The sequence below is a fragment of the Gavialis gangeticus genome, unplaced genomic scaffold (genome assembly GCF_001723915.1).
Source record: "Gavialis gangeticus isolate Ggan-Ray unplaced genomic scaffold, GavGan_comp1, whole genome shotgun sequence".
NCBI lineage: Eukaryota > Metazoa > Chordata > Crocodylia > Gavialidae > Gavialis > Gavialis gangeticus.
This window is the reverse complement of record NW_017729022.1, coordinates 131,542,662-131,553,433: the sequence shown is the minus strand read 5'-3', so window position 1 is coordinate 131,553,433 and position 10,772 is coordinate 131,542,662. Positions and strand designations below refer to the sequence as shown.

General features: G+C 44.8%; 2 protein-coding genes across 2 annotated transcripts in view; both read right to left on the bottom strand.

Moving 5' to 3' along the window:
- ARHGEF33 (Rho guanine nucleotide exchange factor 33) overlaps window positions 1-554 on the bottom strand; it is a 97,599-nt gene extending 97,045 nt beyond the window's left edge. The window contains exon 1 of the mRNA XM_019515878.1: window positions 543-554. Within this exon, the coding sequence (XP_019371423.1) occupies window positions 543-554 (12 nt within the window). The remainder of the gene's footprint in view (window positions 1-542) is intronic.
- A 507-nt stretch (window positions 555-1,061) lies between these two features.
- Window positions 1,062-7,844, bottom strand: MORN2 (MORN repeat containing 2; the record flags this gene model as incomplete). The annotated part of the gene is made up of 4 exons (XM_019516192.1): window positions 1,062-1,331; window positions 5,236-5,372; window positions 6,470-6,576; window positions 7,634-7,844. Coding segments are annotated over 4 exons (558 nt in total), but the record flags the coding sequence as incomplete, so codon positions are not given.
- Window positions 7,845-10,772: the final 2,928 nt, after the last annotated feature.

Below are 10,772 nucleotides of genomic sequence, written 5' to 3'. Positions count from 1 at the left end.
GGGTGCAGGGTATGTGGTTGGGGTATGGATGTGTGGGATAGTGTGAGTGTGTGTGGGTACAGTGGGGGCCAGGGGGTGTGGAAGGGTGCAGGAGGGCTGTGGGAGGGTGCAGGTGTGTGTTGGGGGTATGGTGAGGGGTGGGGTGTATAGGAGGGTGTGGGTGTGTGTTGCGGGGGGGAGGTCCTCTGAGTCCCTGGAGTGTGTGAGTCCCTGGAGCTGCATATGGTGGCAACAAGTGGGGCCAGCCCCACCTGGCCCCTTAGCACGTAGCTCCTCATGCTCTCACCCCAGTCCCTGGCCATAGGTGGTGCAGCATGTGGGGCCAGACCCACCCAGCCCAATAGCTTTCCCACCCCAGTCCCTGGCCACACGTGGTAACAACATGCAGGGCCAGTCCCACCTGGCTCCATAGCGTGCAGCTTCCATGCTCCTGCAGCATGCTGGACCAACCCAACTCGGCCCCACAGCACGTGGCTCCCTGTACTCCTGTCCCCTTCCCCCCGCAGCGGGAGTCCCTGGCCCCAGCCCAGGGGGGCCCATACCTGCATTTCCATGGTTGCAGGTAGGGAAGCTGGAAACAGCCACTGGGCGGTGGGGGGGAGGGAAGGGGCAGGCACGAACTCTGCCAGGCAGAAGCTTCTTGTGTCCAGTGCCCCTGGCTTGGGGCTCGGGCAGGTCAGGCCAGGCTGGGGTGGAGGTGGTTGCTTAGCAACCAGAGCCGCACCTCCCGCATGGAGGTACTGGTCTGCAGAGGGCAGTGAGGGCCAGGGCTTCCAGAAAGCTTATGGAGGGGCCCCACGGGCCAGATGGAATTGCATAGCAGGCCAATCCAGCCCACGGGCCATATTTTGCCAGCCCCTGCTCTAAAGCGTCCTGCTTTCTTTGAAACTCACATTTATTGAAATGAATACTACAATCTAAGTTCTAAGACATTTAATTACTTTCAAAACCTGATTAAAGTAATTCTTGCTCTGATTCTAAATTCATCCTTTTGTCTCAGATTCGATCCATTCAACTTCCTACAATGGAACTACATAATGATCTACAGATCAAACCAAAAAGAACAAATCAATGCTTATTTTATTTTGTTACAAAAGGTCTCCTGGGAAATTGTTTCTAATAAATGTGTTAATAAATCAAATGTTAGTAAAAACCTTGGTCATGGGTGCCAAGTGAAAATTCCCCGTAAGAATGGTATACAATACATTTAATGCTCCTTGTAAAATAGCTACATATCCAGCTTCAGCTTCAGCCCCGGTGCTGCTGTGTAATGAAATGTGCCACTCCACTCCAGGCCTTGTGTATCTATAAATTCTCCTTCACCTTCCAGCCTGTAACAGCATAAAGCAGAGTGCAATCAATGTACTGGGAATATCTGGGGTAAGTGTTCCAGAACAACTATTTGGAGCAGCAGACCAGTAGGAGTTCGAAACTAGACCCCAACATCTCTTCCCAGCCACAGAAAGCAAATGGCTCCCTCCAGTTTCTTCCCCACAGCAGTCTATAGTTTCTGACCCATAAGCCAGAAAGACTTCAAAAGGGGCAACAAGAGAAGTAAGCCAGCCAGGCAACACCTACTTTCCCATTGGAGCAATGAGTATTCAGCAGCTTTCTCCCAGCAGATGACCCAGGAAGACACAACTTCACTACCTCAGTCATGACCTGAAGTTATTAAGTCTAAGCTCCATAGAACATATCCTGATTTTGATAAAATAGTGGCACCTTCAAGATGTATATTTGCATGAGTCTGCATGAAACTGTAGGATCCTACTGCTATCAATGGCCGCTTCCCATTTCCTTGTCCTGTCTTTAACAATATTCATTGTTATAGTGCAAGGTTTTGCAAGGTTCTGTGGGAAAACTCCTAACTGTCATTTTCAATTAATTTCTCAAAACCTGCACATCTGTTGTATTTTAAAGTTGTAGTTAAGTTCATTAGCATATCCAGAAGAAATGTCTGTGTTCCAGGTCTCTTTGAATATGCAAACTTAAATGTTAAAAGCAGCCTTGGGGTGGGGGGTTCTTCTTGAGAACAGAGGGAAGCAAGTTGGTATGGTGGTATTTCAGTATTCAGTCATCTTCTACCTCAGGGGTTGGCAACCCCCAGCATGCATGTCAGACTAAGGCATTTTGCTTGGCAGGTGACCTCGGGGCAGAGGGCAAGGAAGGGCCTGGGACTGTGCTGCCCCAGCAAGAACTGGGCCCCCTTGCAGTTCCCCTGCTGTCTGCCCCTGGCATGCCAACATCTTACAAGTTGAGGTTGGGGTGCTTTTGGCACTCTGACCAAAAATGTTGCTGACCCCTGTTCTAGCTAATCCACAGAAAGGTGGAAACCAGAATCCCTGAGACTCCACAGAATAACCCACAAAGGACTGTCAGGGAGAACTGTAAATAAAGTACACCCTAGCCTAGAGGATGCTTCAGAAAAAAAAGTCTGTAGAGGCAAGCAAAATTCATAGTAGCCTGGGCGAGATGACAGAGTCCTAAGGTTGAAAGACATTTCAAGGTCCATCCAGTCCAATGCTCTGCAGAGATGCAGAATCTGCTATTCCTAAAGCATCCAACACAGAAGCCTGTCTAGCCTCTTCCTGGAAATCTCCAATGAAAGAGCTTTCACAGTTTTCCTAGCCAGCTTGTTCCATTGTCCCTCTTTTTTTTTTTTTTTTTACAGGTAGGAAATTTGTTTTCCTGAGATTTAATCGAGCTTCAAGGGGCTCAAGAGGAACTTTGCTCACAAGATGCGTTGCTCATACAATGAGTCCCAGTATACATAAAGAAGTTAATCATCAAGGAATAATGCTAATAATAATTTCTACTCATTTACTCATAGGGACCCAGAACAACACTCTCTAACCCTTCCTGGGTCAAACAGTATAATAGATTGACAAGGCAACTGGTGATATTTAGCACTGTGCAAGGAGCCAGATAAAGACCTATGTACCAGTTATGTCTCATTAGCATCTATGTTATTTCCTAATAACATTAAAAACTGTCCCACACTGTAAGACTTTTGAGAGAAAACATGCAGGAGCTAACATCTCTAATGTTTTTCCAGATAATCTTGGCAAAATAGCAGGCATTCACCATTTTATTTGTACAGAATATTTACCAGTATTTATGTACTTTGTTTGATACCATACTGCACACAGAATCTTTAAAACAGATTTTAAAAGAAAACTGACAAATAGCAAGTATGGATGCTGAGTAGTGTAGTTTTAAATTGAGTTTATGACAGTTATTTTAGTGCTTTAAATTTTTCCTTCAAAGCATTAAAATTAATATAATAATTTTCCACACTGAGACTTGGCTTAATTTTGCAGGTTCACACTTGATATCCAAGTAGATTCTAAGAAAAAGTACTCTATTTATCTGATGGCTTAATTATAATTGTTCATATTTCTAGTGCTAATATACTATATTTACCCAAATCCAAGACAACTTTAAATTTAAGATGACCCCCCAATAATTAGATTCTATACATGGAAAATGTATAAGTTTAGCATTTGAATAGAATCTAATTGTTGGAGGGCCATCTTAAATTCTTCCCCACCACTGCTGCAGCAAGATAAACGGTGATAGGGGGCAGGTGGAAGGGGAGGCAGTGGGCAGAAGGTCATGGGGAAGCAGGCAGTGGAAGAGTCAAATGGCCTGCCCCTGCCTCTTGCCCGTCCCCCACACCTTGTTCCCTTTGCTGACTGTCCCCTACACTACTTGCCTCCACTTTGGCCTGCCCTCCCCGTGTCTGTACATCCTGGTTCCTGCCTCCTAAAGTGTCTGCACCCCAGCACCTGCCTCTTCTACCACTTGCCCCACCCCCATGCCTGCAACCTCTGGTACCTGCTCCCCCAAAGTGCCTGCACCCCCTGCTGCTGCTTACCCTCAGGCTCTGGCCCTCCTCCAGCCTGAACAGGAAATACATGGTTACTCAGGTCCCTGCCCAGAAGGAATTGAGGCTGCAGTTGCTGTCACTGCTGTGTGGATGAGTGAGGGCTGGAGTGACCATGTGCTCCATGTCCTGAGCTTAAGCAGGGCTGGAGCCAGGCCTAGAACTGGAGCTGGAGGGTAAGGGGGTGGGGGCTGGTGGCTGGACTTGTAGGGAGGCAGCTACAGTTCTGGGGGGGCAGGTGGCTGGAGGAGAGAAAGGTGGGGCAGAGGTGGCACGGGGAGCTACAGCTGTAGCTGGGGCTGCAGCTCCAATGCCAAACCTAGGTTGGGCTGGAATTTGAATCACAGCACCTGCCCTGCCCCACCACATGCACTTGAATCTAGAATGGGGCAGGGGGGGAGAAACTCATCTTGAATTTGAGTAAATATGGTAGTCTGTCTTCTCTGCATCACCAGCAAAACTATTCTGCTTCAAGATTCTTCATTGTTTCTTATCAACAATACAGAAAAAAACCTGCAGCTTCTTTTTCAGCTATTAGACTGAAGGGAAAGTTAGAAGAATCTAATAATAACCTAAAAATGGAGCAAGTTTGAATGAGAAGTAATTTAAGGAGGATAAATATGAACACAGCAATGCCATTTTTACAGTCAATTTTCTCATTAGGTCCAGTTATGGATTATGAAATCATTAACCAGCATGTGTTCCAGAGACATAGAGTCTCTCATTAATTCAAAATAAAAAACCTTTTATTCACAACTCCACATAAATAGACTCAGCTAATGTTTTATAAGGGCAACACTACAGTTTTTCCATTATTCTGGCTATTAAATATATATATATATAGTGAGAGAGAGAGAGATCTGTGTGTGTGTGTGTGTGTGTGTAGGCATTCTTAGCTGGAGCATTCCCACATTAGTTCAGAATTTTAATTTTTGTCCTAAAAAAAATCTAGCCCTTGCAGGCAATAAAATAGATATATCAATGTCATCCTTTCTTTTTTTGAGTCTGCAAACAAGCTGATTTAAATAACTACTATGAAAAAAATCTAAAACTGATTCATTCTTCTCAATTTGGTGTTACCCCTGAAACTTAGTAACAAAATAAAACAGAAAACTGAGCATAAGGAGGAATATTGACTGTGAATTAATTATGGACTTTTGTCTGAGCTGGAGCAAGTAAGTGATGCCAGTGCAAGCTGTGAAGACCCAGTGCAAGCTTTCAGGACAGCAAAAGAAATCTTCTCGCATGCTAGGTCAACTTTAGTTAAAGATTTAATATTTTCAATATTAAAACCAGCAAGTTTGTAGGGAACAGCCAGCACAGCTTTTGATTTTTTGCTTTAAACTTACTTGTTTTCATTGAAATTTCCAATGTACTTTGCTCCATTAGGAAATGTGTATGTTCCAGTTCCATGAAACATGTTGTCCTTGAACTCGCCCTCATAAACTGCACCTGATGGATGTTCAAGCCTCCCAAAACCATTCATCTGTGCTCAGTTAGAGGATGAAGAAGGTTAAACATTAATATATACTTATGTGTTCAGATATGTTCTTTGAATTTACTGAATTATTAATAAAAACGGATAGGGTGAGTAATGCTTTTCTGAAGCCAGGCTCCTGGTTACACAAGGCTTTCAAATATGGTTCAGGTTTTGATCAAAATCACTGGAGGATAAGCAGTGGAAATATAGACTCTTAAGTACCCATACTGAATAGATAGAGCCAGGGAACCCTCATTCCAAACACTCATTCAGAAGAATGTGAATAGTATCTCGCTGCTGTATCCCATAAAGCTGTGGGGTGAATTGATCCCGTCAGTACTAGTTCCTGTGGTTCTATGAAAAGCATATATTTCATACACTTCAGGCTTGGACAGTTGAAAAGACACTTGGGGTGGATACAACTTGCAGCACACACTTCCTGTATGTCTAATCATTATTAAATGACAGTGAATAAAAGTGATGTAGCAGGACTCAAACTGCTCAGCTAATATGTTCATAGCATGGAAATTATAAGTTAAGAAGAAGGACTTGTGTGTTCCTTTTTGCTCTCATACTGCTTACAACACTGTCAACATCACTCTCCAATTCCTCATAAGCCTTGTACTTTCATCTGGAACAGGTGCCCAAAATCAGCACTACTCTACCAAACTGGCACCTACCAGAAAACTTTAGCAGTTTGGTTGTAGACAGATAATCAGTGGACTTTTTTTGCATTTATTTTGTTTTAGACAATGAAAATCAGTAGAATTGTTTTCACTTGACATTACTTTATGGAGCTTTTTTCCCAGACACTCTCTTTAAAAGCAGAGAAAAAGAATGCCATGCTAGACCATACATGGCCAGAAGGGACTACCTTCTAATTGCATTCAATACTTTGTCTATTCATAGGGGCTATCCACTGAAAGCTAATTTTTTACAACTCTAGTCAATTGCTGAGAAACACTGGTATATTTATGAATGGTATCTAGTTCTTCTCATACCAGCTGATTGCTCCAGGTCAATGTTGCGAGCTTGCAAGCAGTTTAAAAACAGAATACTTTCGTTCTGTTATCTTATCATTTTTAAGTTACCTTAAAACTTACCTTATCATTTTTCCAGTTTCCTGTGTAAGTGATTCCATTTGGGGTGGTATGAACTCCATTTCCATTCCTCTGAAGAACACCATCCGGTGTTCTTGTACACTCACCGTCTAAAACAAACGAGGGAAAAGGGTAATCTCCCAAACCCCAATTACTCTCAGTAGAACGAAATTCAATCACTACTCTGAATGAGACAATATTTAACCAAAAGACTTAATCTGACAATTTCTAGAAGTAAGAGATAAAAAATAATCTATTAAGTCATTCAATTCATTTTCTTCCTTATGTGGAAGATTGGAACAGTTCCTTTGGGCTTTAAATTTTACAAATCTATGTTCTCTATTATCAATACCATACCCACTCCATGGACCAAAGTGCAGTAACTGGGAGGTCCAGTAGACATCCCTGAAACCATAAGCCTAATCCTGTACCATTGAAGTTAGTGGGAATTTCACCACTGACTATAATGCGGGCAGGACTAGCTTTAAAAGAGAAATGTATTTTGCATCACTTTGAATTGACCTCACTGATTTATTATGGTCCTGACCCTGCAATCAAATGAGTGTAAGCAAAATGCTGTGTCAGTGCAGAACTCTACAGACTTCAGTGGAGCTTCCAGCACGTATAGATGCCTTCCCAAGCAGATGTGATTGCAGGAGCCTAGGTGGTAAAGGCTAAAAATGAAATCCCTAGCTGAGTGAAGTCAATGGGACTTTTACACTGTCTTCAGTGTAACTGGGTTTTCACCCTAAAAGTGGTACCAACCCATTTTCCCAGTCAAAGTCATGATAGCATAAACCCAGATTTTCAGGGGAACCGGTCTTAAGGTTTGGAATAACTTTCTAGGAATTTTAGGCACTTCTGTGTAGGAACCCTGAGAAAACATATTCACTCACATCAGTCTCCATGTATCATTAGGGATTTTAGTTTAATACTAAACAAGAAAGGACATATTCCCCGTTCCTGCTTAAATAACATTTCTTAAAACCTGACCTTTGCAACTGCTATGAAATTTTAAGGATGAGACCTCATTGTGTGTGTGTTACATTCTGATTCTGAAACTCTCATCTGCTTCATTTTTTGATATGACAAATTAAGTTTTAATCTTGAATTACATTTTTAATTATAGTCAACACAGGTAAGTATTAACTTTCAAACAACGCTTACCATACTTGTCTTTATTTGGAAATACAAAAGACACTTTAAAAACGTCATGCCCTGTTGAAGAGAAAATATTGTTTTGTTTTTTTATGCTTATTTTGGAATCCAGGTCTTTAAAGAACAAACTTACAATAGTTAAACTATAATAACTATTTATAAAATGTTCCTGCTTTTCCTTCAGGATACTCAGGGTGCTGAACAAGTTACAGAAAACAACTTAAAATAGAAGAAACACATGATGAACACAAACGCTTTTAACATTCAGGACAGATGCAAACAATAAGAGTACAAAAAGAAGGAAAAAAAGAGATTGGGTGAAGGAAAATTATAAACCTTGGACCAACAGCTGCTGTAAGAACAAACACTTTAAAAACACTGTGGTTTTTCGTTTTTAAATACACCACAGAATGAAGTGATGCAGATGTTGCCAAGGATGAATTCTACACTATAGAACAGGGGTGGGCAAAATCCAGCTCTTGGGCTCTATCCAGACTGCCAACTGATTCTATCCTGCCCATGGAGCCAGCAGAGGCTGGAGCCATTGCCTACCCATGGGCTGAATAGAATCAATAAGCAGGCCCATGCAGTGTTGCCAGGTCTTAAATATGAAATTATCATACTAGGAGCTCAAAATTATCATATTTGCTGAAAACTAAGATACACTGGAAAAGTATGTAAATAAGTCTTCTTATTTACTTTATGTTGCTCCCTGTACATCACCAGGGAGTGAGTGAGAACTGAGTCATCAAAGTGAAGCATTTCTTTATTTCAAGGCAAGCAGTCATATGAAAGTGCTGACAGCAAACCCAAAAGTCAGTTAAGATTCTCTGAGAATGAGCTGCCTCAAAAACTTTGAACACTTTTACTATTATTGATTGTACATGGAACAAGGGTTGAAATTATCATACAAATATGATAATTATTGTACACCTGGCAACACTGAGCCCCTAGCAGTGGTTCCAGCTTCTGCTGGTGAGGTGGGGGACACGGAGCAGAAGCAGCCCTGCCCACCCGCCCAGCACTGCCTGGCAGCCTGGGAAACAGAGTCCAACACTGTGATGCCAGGCAGGTGGATGGGTGGGCAGGGCTGCTTCTGCCTGGCGTTCCCCACCATGCCAACAGAGGCCAGAGCCCTGCCTGCCTGCCCAGCATTGTCTGGCAGGAGAACTGGGCAAGGGGAGGGAACTGAGCCCCCTGCCCTGATTCCCACCCCCAAGCTGGAGTCTGCACAGCTTGGTTCCGCGGGGCTGCAAGTGCCACAGCTCTGCTCCGGCACAGCAAAGCTCTCTGTCCCATTCCTGCCTGGTAGTGTCAGCCAAGCTAGGCAGCATGGGTGGGGAAAGAGCGGAGATTGGACGCTAGAGGCCTGAGTAGGAATCCACTGCTGCTCTGGCACCAGCATTAGCCTGGCTGCAGGGAGCTCATGTGAGAGTGAGTGAGTGTGAATGAATGTGTGTGTACTCATGCACACATATGGCCCTCAACAGCTCCCCAAAATTCATTAAGTAGCCCTTCAGACCAAATAATTGCCCACCCCTGCTATAGAATGTACAATCAAAAAGGCACAGTCTCCTGCAAACCTGATTTAACCCTTCTGCCAGGTACCAGATGACAGTAACAAAGGCAGTTCAACTTAGGGGTATCACACAAGTTGATTATCTTTGGCTCAAACTCCTGTGGAGCCTCCACCACTCCTGTGGAGTCTGGCTCTTTGCTGGTGGCAACTGCACATGTGCCTTGGTGTGGACAGCGGAGGATGGGCTGGGGTTGCAGTGCCCTGGCCTCTCCCCCACCATATGCCCCATGACGTGCGTGCACACATCACTGCCATGGAGCTGAGCCACGGCTCCAGATCCCGGTGCAGCTGTTTGCAGCCTCCCAGCTGCCTGCCACAGCCGACCCAGGCTCTGGGCAGTAGCTGCCTGCCACGGAGCCCAGGCTGCTCACAGCAGGGTTTGCAGCTTCCCAGCCACCTGCTACGAGCAACCTGCGCAGGCCCAGGCCCAGGCCCAGGCCCAGCTGTGGTGTGCCAAGCAAAATGGCCTCAAGTGCCAGGTTCTGACATGCGTGCTGGGGGTTGCTTACCCTTGGTATAATCAGTAGGACCAGTTTAGCTGTTGGCTAAGCTGTTGGCTAAACAGTTTAGCTGTTTCCCCTGTGTCACCACAGCTGTCACCTCCTGCTTCATCAGTGCAGGAAGAGGAAGAAGGGGGAGAGAATCCAGACACCAGGCACCAGATCCTGCCCAAGGAAGGTAAGTGATCCAGAGCTGCCTGAGCCTTTGGTTTGCTCAGAGATTGTTTGGTGGGCTGTGTGTTTATGGGGCTTGTGCTCTGAAAAGCTGGGAGTGTTACAGACTGATTGCTGCCTAGGCCTGACAGAAGCCCCAGGGAGGGGGCAGAGCCAGTCCAGCCCCAGCAAGGTATAAAAGGAGACTTGTAAGGTGACCAGGGAGCCAGCAAACAGGGGCTGCAAACAGGGTAAGCAATTTTCATGCTAGTTCCTAAGCTAGTTTGCATCTGCGTCTGTGTGCGTGTGTGTGCATGCACGCCTCCCCTTTGTGGGGAGTGCCTTTCAGCTTGGCATGAGGAAGCAGGAAAAAAAGGAGCCCTTTGGCACTAATGAGCAACAAACAGGCCAGCTTCCAGGTAAGTTTGCTAGAGAAGGTATGCTTCAAAGAAGAGGAGTAAGAGAGAGAAGGCAGATTCAGAGACCCAGGGAAATGGCTGGAGGATGCCACAATGCCAGAGCCACTACCGTTGCCTCTGCTTGCACCTGTGAGGTTTTTGTCCAGGCAGGACAAATGCAATGTCCTGCACTTAGGACAGAACAATCCCATGCACCAGTACAGTCTGGGAGCCGACTGGCTGGGCAGCAGCTCTGTAGAAAAAGACTTGGGGTAACAGTGGACAATAAGCTGAATATGAGCCAGCAGTGTGTCCTTGTTGTCAAGAAAACTAATGGCATACTGGGCTGCATTGGTAGATGTGTTGCCAGCAGGTCAAGGAAAGTGATTATTCCCCTCTGTTCAGCACTGGTGAGGCCACATCTACAGTACTGTGTTCAGTTCCTGCCCCCACCCCACCCAAACACACACACAGAAAGGACATGAGCAAATTGGAGAGAGTCCAGCGGAGGGCAACAA